The 12,955-nt window shown below is 37.6% G+C and overlaps 2 protein-coding genes across 2 annotated transcripts; one reads left to right on the forward strand and one right to left on the reverse strand.

Moving 5' to 3' along the window:
• Positions 1-105: 105 nt before the first annotated feature.
• Positions 106-3,040, reverse strand: mRpS22 (mitochondrial ribosomal protein S22). The gene is made up of 7 exons (XM_028323434.1): positions 2,877-3,040; positions 2,563-2,792; positions 2,339-2,463; positions 2,090-2,147; positions 1,741-1,949; positions 780-960; positions 106-399 (listed from the first exon to the last, which is right to left on the reverse strand). The coding sequence occupies exons 1-7, from the start codon at positions 2,995-2,997 to the stop codon at positions 184-186; spliced, it is 1,140 nt and encodes a 379-aa protein (XP_028179235.1). The 5' UTR covers positions 2,998-3,040; the 3' UTR covers positions 106-183.
• A 202-nt stretch (positions 3,041-3,242) lies between these two features.
• Positions 3,243-12,655, forward strand: LOC114366569 (zinc finger CCHC domain-containing protein 8 homolog). The gene is made up of 8 exons (XM_028323487.1): positions 3,243-4,094; positions 4,258-4,433; positions 4,735-4,933; positions 5,406-5,537; positions 9,932-10,112; positions 10,826-10,925; positions 11,007-11,112; positions 11,631-12,655. The coding sequence occupies exons 1-8, from the start codon at positions 3,378-3,380 to the stop codon at positions 12,228-12,230; spliced, it is 2,211 nt and encodes a 736-aa protein (XP_028179288.1). The 5' UTR covers positions 3,243-3,377; the 3' UTR covers positions 12,231-12,655.
• The last annotated feature ends 300 nt before the right edge of the window (positions 12,656-12,955 follow it).

The raw sequence follows: 12,955 nt of genomic DNA on the forward strand, positions 1-12,955 counted from the left end.
AAAGCTATAAAATGACTACCTACAAGTGTTTAGCTAACCCTCCTCTGAACACCCTGTATATTAACTACAAATCGATACGAAGTAGCAGGCACAGCAAGCCCTCAATGAAAGACTAGTGTTACTGACACTAATTATATTGATTAATAAAATTAACATAGCATACTAATCCTAATTCTAAACGCTTCACGCATTCCCGTGCGCCTTCTGCAAGCCTCGACTCAAGTCCATCAACTGCTGATAGTGCTCTCTGAAGCCCTGGAGCGCTAGTTCTTGTTGGCTCTTCATGGCAGAGTTGCTGACTATGTACTTCTCTATGCACTCTACACATTTGTTGTCGAGCTGGATGTCTTCTTCGGTCAGGCGTTCAGGTTTGGCCAGCTGGATTGGTGTGGGTAGAATCTGAAACAATTGAGCAATGATTTCAGTCTACTACTGCATCCAAAACTTAACCCTTGAACAGGCATAACATGGACCAATTTTTCATTGTTTTTTTTTCTGAATATAGTGGGAAATATTCCCACTGTCTTTTAAAGAATTAAAGATGGAAAAGTACTTATGTATATTTCATTGGGCGTATGTAAGTGAATCCTGCTTGAAACTCATAAGAGTGAAAGATATACAAGTGTAAGATCTGAGATGGTTCCTATACAATACATAGACCGCATTTTGAGGAATGCGTCCAACAATCTCAAAGACTGAATAGCTATATATAGTTATCTTTTGTCAGATAAAGGCATTTTTCTTCCGGCAATATTTTATACTTATGTTAACAATGTTACCTCATTTGCTATAGCCTGTGCGGTCTCTCCGTTAGCCACGTCGGCTTTCAATGCGTGGCGCAGTGCATTAAGTAGCACAGCCTCGCGCACCCATCCGTTCTGAAGCAGCTCCAGCATCAGGCTGTCCATACTCTCGTGCCAGGTCAGGTAGAATGCCATTGGCCCAAAGTGCCTTGTAGACCTGAAGTAAAAAAACAAAATTCATAAATGTTGTGAAAATATCTTTAAATTCTATTATGAATCATTTTCACACTGTATTCAGAACAATTGAATAATATAATCAACATACTAGCAGGCCTGTTCATCTCCGCGAGTTTACATCGAAAACACGCACAATGGCCCACCTACAGGATACTATTCGACAAGGCCTCACATACGAGCGAACATTGACTCACGCACGCGTATTCTTGTGTATGATGGAAGAAAATAAAGAAAATGGTGTACTAAATACTGTGCAGTATTTAACTGCCTAAATAATAATAAAAACACAGAATGTACTTTTTTAAGTTGCCTCAAGACACTGAGAGGTAAATAAGTAGTTATTATTCGTGATAATTCATGCTAAATCATGTATTTCCTCCGCCATTTTCCGCAGTTTCGCACCTCACGTCACATCATTTTACCGAAGTCAGCCCTATAGCTTCGGCGCAGTGCCGATCACTGACGTTTGTCAACAAAATGGTGCTTGACTCTTGAGACAGGCTAAATTACACCATATTGTTAATGACATTGAGCATACATTTTTTTAAATACCTTCGCGAAGTAAAACTTCTGTACGTAGTACTTATTATTATTCTGTGATACTAGTCCAGACTCTACCAGTTGCAAGATTCACATGATAAAAAAAACTATTTTAAAGTCTGGTCTGGTTATATGATGTGCAAAAAGTTCTAAGATGTAATGACTGGATCCAGTTACATACATGGTTACTTAGTTTTTACCTGTAAAAATAAATGTTTACCTTAACAATTCATAATTTTTGTTCACATCAATATGTTGGTATGTAATGCTGGTGACCCTCTGGTAACTGGCTTCATCAGGCTCGTACTGAATGCAGGCGCGATCCAGCACAAACTCATACTCCTGCCTGTCAAGAAGGCTGTTGAACTTCTCTTCGTTTGTGAACATGATTGGTTCTTTAATTTTACGTCCAGGGATTGGGAAGTATGTCTGGAATATAAATTAAGTTTCACAATATGTAATAAAGCAATAATATCTACTAGTACTTTGATGACAAATCAATCAAAAATAATTGTAAACAATTCAATATTAGGTATTATCTTACAAACAAAAACATATTTTTACTATACCTGATTTAACCTTTTTCTAACGTCATGATCGCAATGGCGAAGGATGCCATCAGGGTCCCTGAAATAGTTAATTGGCATTTTAACAATTCCTCAGGCCATGAGTTAATTGATACCTACTTTAGAAATTACAGCAATATCACATGTTATGAGTAAGTTCTAATACAACATCAGCATAAAAGCTGGTGGACCACAATACCTTAAATAAAAACGATTTAAATGTAAAAGTAATTAAATTAAAACTATAGTTACCTTTCAACAATAAGTCTGCGTTCATTAGCAATACCAAAAGTGATGTCTGTAAACAAGTATTTTGATGTGTCATATCCAATTAACGCTGGATCATTAGATAATACTTCATTGATTGGTTGCTGGACCTGGAAAATATTTTCACATAATATGTAAAAAAAGTTTTTAATAAAACTTTTTATTAAAAACTTGTTTTCTCAATTTAGGTGTCTAGAGAACTTAAATACCTTGACTACTGGTGGCATTTGTAAAAGAACATCAGCTTTTTCGTTAGCTTTTTTAATTTCCGCTTCTAGCTCTTCATTTGTGAGAAATTTATAGGTCGGTGTTCGAAGCACAGGGAGCCCGCTGCTAGTCCTCTTGCGAAACACTTTGCTGAAGTCCGGTCGTGTAAGCCGTTTCAATAAAACTTGGACATTAGATGAAAAGAACTTTGGGGCTGGATCGTCTTTGCCATCTAAAATATAAATAAATTATATCATAGAGCTCGTAATATAAGAAATAATTCATTTCCTACAGATTGAATTTGTTTACATCTTACCATAAATAGAAGGCACTATACTCAAATTTCTATGAGAAATAGTAAATAACTGTAGTTCAATATTTCTTGTAATTACAAGTTTTATATTATTTTGCGCTACTTTACTAAATAAAAAGGTCATTTTTATAATTACAAGAAGAAATGCAAAAATAACCTAAAAGAATGTTTTTTTTTTCAATCAGTCATTTCTTGCACAGAATAAAATAAAATTAAAAAAGATCTTCATATAGTTTATGGTAAATTCATAGGGATGTAACCACTACTCTACTATTAGTGGTATAGTACTAACTAGTGGCCCACTAGTTACTTAGCTCATTGTTTTTATCTTGCAACACTGAAACGGATGTCATGTCATTTTTTTTATCTGTATCTATTTGTCAATTTTATGTCAAATACTCGAAGTGCAGTTGCGTATTTACTTTGCATTTTTTCGTGTAAAAATTAAGTAAATTTGGGAAATATCTTATTAGAAATTGTGTTTGATGCTGTATTTGTGTAAATATGTCGAAGCGAAAGGCTGTTATGAAAGATATCATTTATGAATTGGACAATGAAGACATCGAAATTAGCAGCGACGATGAAGCTAAAGAAGCCAAAATTAATCGTTTAGAGACAAAAACCAGCCATAAAACTGATAAAAAAACTAAGGAGGAAGAAAATAATTCAGTTATAACAATATTGGACACCCCTGAGAAGTCATTACCCGAAAAACCGTCCCACATTAATACCAATAGTAATGGAGGGAAAATATCACCCGACGATAGTTTCGTAGATTTGGTTAATGATAGTAATCCAGACTTGAAAGAGACTGAAGACCAAGTAGATAGTACTAGTAAACTAAATGCTGAAACCAATAAAACAACTATTTTAGATGAAGACATAGTAGTTGATTCACCCACTTCCACTAGTGATTTAGGTGTTGTTGGATGTGAGAATAGAACTCCATTAGTGACTGTAAGATTCAGAGACCAGAAATTGGCTTCGAATTATAAAAATAAAATTAAAGCATTTATGTTAAGACTGATTAAACTACATGACAAAGAGAGTTCATCAGACATAGAAAGTGAAACGGACATTGAACTGGACATTTGGCCTGAAGATTTAAATGATGATGGTGATTCCATTACCGATTTGGAGAAACCCGAACCAGAAAATAATTTGTTCTTTATTGACACTGAGGCTTGCTCAATACCCGATGAAATACCAGCCTACATAGAGGTAATATCGACTATTAAGTATTATTAAAAAACTTGATCTGTCTACAATAGATCTCCCCTCACCAGATGCTATTCATCGTCACATGATAAATAATAGCAATTATATCTAAAAAGCAAAGCAAGTCTGGAATTGATTATTATCATCTTATTTTGCTTTATTCCAGGCTTCAACAGTGATATCAAATCCTGTTCTTAAAGAACCAACTCCTCCGCCCACGCCTGGTCGTCGACCTGTGGTTTGCTTTAACTGTGACGGTGCTCATCAGCTGCGAGAGTGCAAGCTTCCTAGGAACTATGCCAAGATCAATGATAAACGCAGAAATATGACTACAAGGGTTGGGTATGTTTAAAATGCTTTCTTATCTATCTATATCTATAAATGCAAAAGGTCACTAACTTACTCATCACGAAATGTCGGAAACTACAAGTGCTGGGAGTCTCAAATTTCACATGGGGGATCCTTTTAGAACGTAACGGAATTTTACGAAACTCCACCCCTAAGGGAATAAAACGGTACGGAGCCACGCGTACGAAGTCGCGGACGGTCGCTAGTTATGTTTAAAATGAAGTCTTTCTAAACAATATAAATACATGAAACCAATTGTTGTCATACTTATTTTAACATTTTGAAAATATTTTAGGCGATACCATGTTGAGGATGAACAGAAATATGGCCATCTTACTCCTGGCCGGATCTCGGGAAAACTCCGCGATGCCCTCGGTCTGAAGAGACATGAGCTACCCCTCTACATTTACCAGATGAGGTACCTAGGATACCCTCCTGGATGGCTGGAAGAAGCCAGGATTTCTCATTCGGGGATCACTATGTTTGATTCTACTGTAAGTATAAAATACTAATTTTATCTTGATTTTTGCTAATTTTATTTGCATGCAAAAAATATAACAGGCACTATGTGAAATCTAATTTGCATAGCAATCTCACATTAGTTCAAATTCAAAATCTTTATTGCATTTCTATATTACATTATATTAGTGCCCGTTTTCACCATTAATCCCTAATTTTTAAGTGACCCTTATATTAACACATAAGTTATGAATTTTGTTTACATAGGGGTCAATTAAAAATTAGGGATTGATGGCGAAAACGGGCATGAGTCTCATCTTCAAATAGTTTTGGTTAGTATCCATACTAACCAAAACTGGTCCACCAGTTGGGCACAGCAAATTCTTAGATCCCTGCTAAGTTGTGTAAATCTGTCATTATTCCTATATTCCACAATGCTCTCCAAGTAAAAGTTCCAATTTATCAAGAAATTCAAGTAGCTGTTAATGTATTTCATGTTATTTCCAGGGTGCTGCTATTTTAGACCCTGAAGAGGAAGAGGGCGAGGTGTGTGAGCCGGGCTGCAAGGACAAGTTCGACATCAAAAAGATCCTGGACTTCCCCGGGTTCAATGTGCCATTTAGTTCAAGATACAAGGAGGTATTATCTTGCTTCTATCACAAAATAGGAACACAAAGTGCGCTCGCGCAACGCACACATAGACAACGCTCCAGAACACGATATCGCCAATAGTCGCAAACCAGTCTAAACCAGTGCGAGCGCGAATGCCGCCCGCTTGTGACGCATCTGTATGCGTATGAAAAAGTAGTACATACAGGTTGTTGTCAAAAACAATATTGTCTTCTGTCTGCTACTATCTTTTTTGTGTTTCTACTGTACTGTATTATTATTTCTATGATTGTCTTTAGGAATGAATAGAAACAGCTATTTAAACTTTAAGTGAAATTGTTATAATTATTAGTAATTATTACGTCATTAAACAGTTATAAATTTTTCGACCTTAGGGGGCGTCCATAAATTACGTGAGACAATTTTGGCTATTTTTCAACCCCCCCGCCCCCCTTGGTGAGATTTGGTGAGATTTTGCCTGACCCCCTCCCCCACCCCCTAATCTCACGTGATATTTAAAAAAAAATCGAAATTTAATAGTTTTTGAGTAATTTAAAAATTTAAGTTTTTTTTTGTGTACTTAGTGCGAGTTTCATTTACCGTTGTTGCTAACGAGTGCATCAAAAAGATCTATAAAGTTTAAGATTTTAGTTCTTGAAAGTACCTGCTAGGGACGCTGTACAATCATCATACATTTAAGGCCGGGTAACAGAGAAAATGGCGAAAATGAGGTTTTCATTTTTCATTTTTGAGGTACTAAACAGTAAAATAAAAGGCTAAGATTTTTTTTGGGCATAGTTGAGGATATTTTCTAGGGCTATTAACGGATGGAAACACGATTTGATGAAGTTGACTCGATAGAATAAATTCCCAAAGTTACCTCTATTCGTTTTCTAATAATGGTTTTATTTTTAAAATAAGCGATTTGAGATTCTGAATCTTTTACTAAACTAAAGTTCAGAAATAACTTGAGGGCTTTTAACGGATGAAATTTTTATATTGCGTCTTATTTAGTTACTATGTTAAAAAATGTGGAAAAAATCGCCCATGACGGCTTGGACAATCTCAATCAGTCGCGCGGTGGCGCTTACGGAGGACGGACGCGTGCCAGTTTTTTGGCCGTGACAGTTCTCGATATGTCAATATTTTTGACAATGATGACTTTGATGAGTCACAGTATAATAATACCAGTGTTACTGGAGAAAGCTAAAATTTTTGATATCCAATCGCTCAAGCTCCCAAGGGCCTACCGATAGGTCAGGTGACGTAATCTTGAAATTCTTTAAGCCGGCGCAGAACTTCCAGAAGGTCGGGCGACGCCACGGCCACTTTGAACAGTGTTTACTTCTGCAGTTATATTTTATATTTATTCGATTCTAGAATATATTCCCAAAAAGTCTGAAAGGTGTTTTAATTTGTATCACTTGGATATGATTTCTATTAGAAAGTGTTGTGAGTGTGACGCTTGAAGGGAAGGAAGTCAACCTAACCTAACCAACTGCGTATTTCTATACTGTGTAGCTGGAAATTGTGGCGGGAGCTCTTTGACGCGCTGTTTTCGGCGAAGAATTGCGCGCGCAGATTTTGACAGCGCGAAATACCTACTTTAGAAGAAATACCAAGCCTTAATGCATGTCATTTTTTACGCAGTCTCGTAGTCGCTAGCGGATGACGATCGATATAAAGTCGCACTAAGCCCACTGATTACGAATAGATCTAGAAAAACACGTGTAGTGACAGCGGTTAGTACTAGGGTCTCATTGTTTTTTTACAGAAGTACCTAGTTTATTATTGTTCCTTTCAACATAATCTAGGAAAATCGATTTTGATAAAAAAAAACTTGTATATTTTTCTTCATTTCGTCATTTATTCTGCATTTTAGTATTCATACATGCAAATGGAAGCATTATTAGTTTTATTCGTTTACATAGACGGTTTATAATAAAATGTCATTATCATCATAGAAAATATAATTTTTAGGGTCCCGTAGTCCTGACAAGGAACCCTTATAGTTTCGATATGTCTGTCTGTCCGAGGTTTTGCTTGGAAACTATTGGCACTAGAGAGCTTTTTGCGTTGGAGGTATGTATGTTACGGTCAAAGTGATAAATGTGAAAATTATGAATAATCGCCGGTTATTATGAATAATCACTGTGATTAATATGAGGTCATTTATGTGTGTATAAAACTAAATAGGCGGCTTAGGGGTGGCCCAAGGGCCACCCCCGCCGCACCTTAACCTATTTTTCACTTTAAATCAAAACATTATGTTATAGGCATCATGGAAAAGTAATATTATGCAAGAAACATTCCAAACTCATTATGCCAAATTATATTAATATATGATATCAAAACGTTCAAAAGTTTGGCTGTACACGAGCACGTACACAAGATGTTGTTCTCTTTTATGAAATTTGTTAGTACTAAGGGTGAATTATTAAATAATCACTGTTATATGTGATTAATTTATCACTTTAACCGCGACTGTCGGTAATTATTCATAATAGCCGGTTATTATTAATAATTTTCAATTTATCACATTAACCGTAACATGTAGATATATAAATCACGCCGACAAAACGGTAGAATAAAATTTTGAAAAAAACATTTTTTTAGGGTAGCTCCCCTACATGTAAAGTGGGGATGATTTTTTTTTCATCTTCTACACCATCGTGTAGGATATCGTTGGATGACTTGGGGGTTTCAAAGACTATTTTTCGATTTAGGGATCCGTTTGCAAACTATTAAAGTTTAAAGTGCCAATTTTTGTTCGAGCAGGGCCCTCTAAAAACTAGACTGTTGGCTTAAAAAATCTGGAAAAATTCATAATAATACTGCTTTTTATGAACTTTCAAGAAAACTATTACGGTTAGGGTAGGTCAGTTAGTTTAAGAGTAATAGTCATTTAACTCGTGTATTATAAAATTTCATAGCTAATAAAAATTCCTTAGAAGAAAATATTAAAAGCGACTTTAGATGAAGTAATTGCTTGCTTCTGAAATATATTTTGTTAACGACGGACAACTACGGAACCCTACACTGCGCGTGGCACGACACGCACTTGGCGAATTTTTTTACTTAAGAGATTTAAACCCAGTTTTCTGGCAAACTCTATTTCTCTATTTCTTGCGGAAAAAATTACGTGATATTTCCTGAGACCCCCCCTCTCCCCCACGTGAGATTTAGTGAGGTTTTTGTTGACCCCCTCCCCCCCCTAAAAGTCTCACGTAATTTATGGACGCCCCCTTACTCGCGCGGTTTTCGATAAGTTGTAACCTATGCGCTATTTTGGTGTATAAGCTAGAAAAAAGCCATCCAGTACATTTAGCGTGAAATAACAAACATCCTTCCTGACTTTTTATTATTAGTTATAAGTTGTGCCATCATCCTCTATCACACTTTCTTCATACATGTATGTTTTTGGCGTATAAGAATTCTTAAATCTTTGCTGTCAGCTCTCCCATTATGACTCGAACTTAATTCATCTCAGTGGCGATACCGGACGTTATTCATTGAAGACATAAATGGCACACAACAGCTCTGCTCTGCTGAGGCACAGAATAAGTAATAGTACAGGTACAGAAGGATTACTCCGCAAGACGATTTAAATAAATGCGAGTCTTGCTACGACGCGATACAGTGGAATTCAGCTCGCACAGCACTACGTACCTACAATTTTATTCACCTACAAGTTTTGTCTCTTTCTATGTCTAACTTATGTCTTTAAGACTAAACTTTCTATCGCGTGCCTCTGAACTCTTCTTACGCTGTTAGGGTTGCTGTCTAGTGAAAAAATAATTAATCTACTTATTTGTAATGAGGTACGTATGTAGGTAAGTATGCATTCATTATGGAAAACCTTCATAGTAGGTTAGGTTCCTATACTATCCTAAGAATTATTGATTACCTACATGGCCAACATACCTTTCAGCATCTTTGGGAAGCGAAAAAAAAAGATAAATCCGGTAGATTACTTTTCGAATTTAAACATCCGAACGCCGCACAATATTTCTTTCTCTTTATGTCCATTTTTAAATAATACTTCGATCATAGAATAATAATCATACTACTACAACGCACGCCACGCGCCAGCGTCCTGACGAGCGCGCGCATGACACTCGACTGATATAATACCTGCCGGCGGGGCGCTTCGCTGTAGGTAATTATCGGATGTACCGCGCGGAGTGAGCCAGGCCTGGCTGAGGTTAGAAGGAACTTAGGAAATGTTTTACCAAAAATAATTTAAATCGATTCCTCAACGAAACCACTACCACGAAGCAATGAGCGCCGTCCATTTAAAATTAGTTTCTAAACCCGCCAACAGATGTCGCTAGTGGTATCTGAGAATCAAATATCGAGTAAGGAAATCAATTTACAAAAAAAAACAGATGAGCTGCGACGTTACTATACCTGTCTCTTTCTAGGAGGGCCACTTGATAGGCGCGCCGCCCATGTCAGAGGAGGACAGCAAGATCAGGATGCTTCAAGTGCTGGCGCCGAATGCTATGAAAGCTTACAAACGCAAGAAACTTCTGCTGTTCCCATCGGCGGTAACTGGAAACATCTCTCAGGAGGTCTCCGAGATGGATCTGGATAGTGGCGATGGTTAGTATCGATGTTGAAACCATACTGATTGTTTTCTATTAGTTTCATAAAAATACGTAATACCTAAGTAAATACCTATTTCTCATTCTGAGCAGTGCTTACAGATGTAAATCATACTCAATGTAATGCAAGAATGTTCACTTTTTTCTTCGTTAGATAACTTAGTTCGTTCGTTTCAGCCGAAAGACGTCCATTGCTGGACAAAGGCTTCCCCCAAGGATTTCCACAGAGACCGGTCCTGCGCCGCTCGCATCCAGGCACCTCCTGCGTCCCTCTAACTTATTAGCAATGGAAAAAAGAAACCAAAATCTCAAGTCGCGATGACCTGTTCCTGATCTTACTTGAAAAATGTAAATAAAAAGTGAAAATCAGCACTTGCACTGCTTCGGGAGTTTTTGATTATTGACTTGATAATTTTCATAGTTATTAAATTTTTAGCGTTTAGAGTCGCATCTCAAACAATATTTCTGTTAGATGTAGGGTAGGTATACTTAACATTGATGAAACAAACGCTGGCTGTAACAGCGTATTACACTTGAAAATTTCGACGGGTTCATCCAGTGTCTAAGTAGCTCAGTTGGAAGAGCAGTCGCCCGGCAAGCGGAAGGTCGTGGGTTCAATTCCCGCCTTAGGCAGTTCGATTTTTTCAAGTTATTTATAATTTTCAAATTGATAATTTTCATCTCAATAATTTCTTCTTAATACTCCCACAGAAACAGCAGAATTCCCATCGGTCCCACCGCTCCCAGACGAGGCTCCGCCGCCGCCGCCGCCGCTGCCCGCGCACCCCCCTCCACCGCCCCCTCAGTCCCCGCCCCCGCCTCCTCAGTCCCCGCCCCCTCCTCCTCAGACCCCGCCCCCAAAACCAGAGACAACCGAAAGCAAAGTAGAGAGCGAAGACAAATCTGCTGAAACTGACGACATCGAAGTGGTTTCGGTGATGAAAGTCGGCGAGATACCCGTACCGGAGGTGCCGTCGATCACTATTGATGATGATGATGTAAGTAGACTTGATCACGTTTGTCCTAATGTATAAAGTTCTAATGTATCTAATGTATAAAAATAAATACCTATTTGGTCACGGCATCACGGATGAACGGCTAGATCGATCTTTGTTGTGGCTAACTTTTCTGATTTCTGTCCTATTTTTTGTGTGATTATTTGTCTGTATATCAAAATTGTTTGTTTCCATAATATAAATAAATAAATATTACTAGGAGAAAAGTTAACGGGACAACGTCTGTCAGGATAGCTAGTAGGTATAACATAAAGGATAGTGTTTTGCGTAGTTTGGAGCTAATGCAAAATTTTATTTGAATTTAATTATCGTAACCTTGACAAAAGTTTCAACATAAGTCATTTTCATTTTAATCAATTCGTTAGCGTTACTGCGCAATTTCATAGCGTTTTGCCTTTACAAAATAGCCTTTTCTCTTAGTCATAGCTATGACTATACATTTAATATGAGAACATTATTTATACCGTTTTCTAACATACTAATAAAACTGTCTTTCCTAGGAAAATGGCGAACCGAAAAGCGGCCGCACAAGCCCATCCTTGGACGATTTGGAAGAGAAAAAACGGCGGTTACTTAGCGCGCTGCAGGGAGGTGAACTCACTGACAATGAGGCCGAGACTGACAAGGAAGTAGAAACGCCTCAAGATGACGAAGCAGTTGCCCAGATTGCTGAATCTGAAGAAGTAGCAGGTGACAACCCTAACACGACTACAGAGATAGAGCCCAATGACAAAGAAATTGCAATTGAAACTGAAGATGACAAAACTACGGAGAAAGGTAAAGACACAGCTTTAGAGAAAGAAAGCAAAGATACGACTCCGGAGCAAATACAGTCTCCCATTGCTAAAGGAAAAACTGACATCGCCAGTGTATCGACATCGGATCCCAAAACTGGAAACGTGAAAACTACGCTATACGGCACTCCCGTGATTAACGTCGCCTCTCCGTACCTCAAACTCCCGAGTGACGACAAGTTTGCCAAAGACATTTGTGACGTTATAAACTTTGAGAACCTCCCAAACTCGACGGGGAAATACAAACAGATCAGCAGTATCCTAAAAAAGGTTAAAACCCAAGTGGACAGGATACAAGAATCATGATCGTAACCTCACACCTCATAGGTGTCAATGGAATTGTTAATACTTAAGTTTAACGAGAAGTACTATTTCTAAGTCAGAGGAAGTATTTTTGTACTGCCTAGGAATATGTTCAGGTATGAACAACATTTTTGAATATTGTTATATTATTTTGGGGTATTCCAACGTTTCCCAGAGACGAAATTTCCGATTACTAGGTAATTACGAGAAACCGATAAAAATATTTTTGCACTGCCTAATAAAATTGACATTTACATTCCTGGGATACCGTAATACCCCTATTCAATCTGGGTTATGGGGCGTCACACACCACTTTTTACACCATTTTAAGTCATATTCTCATAGTTCTCTACGGCTAGCACGAAAAACTTTCGAGTTCGAGTCGTTTGCGTATTCGAATCGCCCATCAAAAGATTTAGTACGAAAACTACAACAGCGCCCTTGTGAACGTGTCGTATTGTGAACTTAGTATTGAGAAATGGTTGCACGAAACTTATTTTGAGAATCAAAATTGTCACGTTATCGTATAATTCGAACGTTGAGTATCGAATTTTTTCAAATACGCAAACGATTCGAAGACGAAAGTTGTTAATGCTAGAGGTACTGGGTCGTGCGCGAATTGCGTTTCGTTTGTTTTCTCCGATAAAACCTGCGTACGCGCCATTGTTATGTCATGCCTTGTAACAGACCTATCTATTCCTAAACTCTAGTACAAGTCACTCCCATAC

Source organism: Ostrinia furnacalis, unplaced genomic scaffold (genome assembly GCF_004193835.3).
Source record: "Ostrinia furnacalis isolate ACB-3 unplaced genomic scaffold, ASM419383v2 OfSCF0638, whole genome shotgun sequence".
Taxonomy (NCBI): domain Eukaryota; kingdom Metazoa; phylum Arthropoda; class Insecta; order Lepidoptera; family Crambidae; genus Ostrinia; species Ostrinia furnacalis.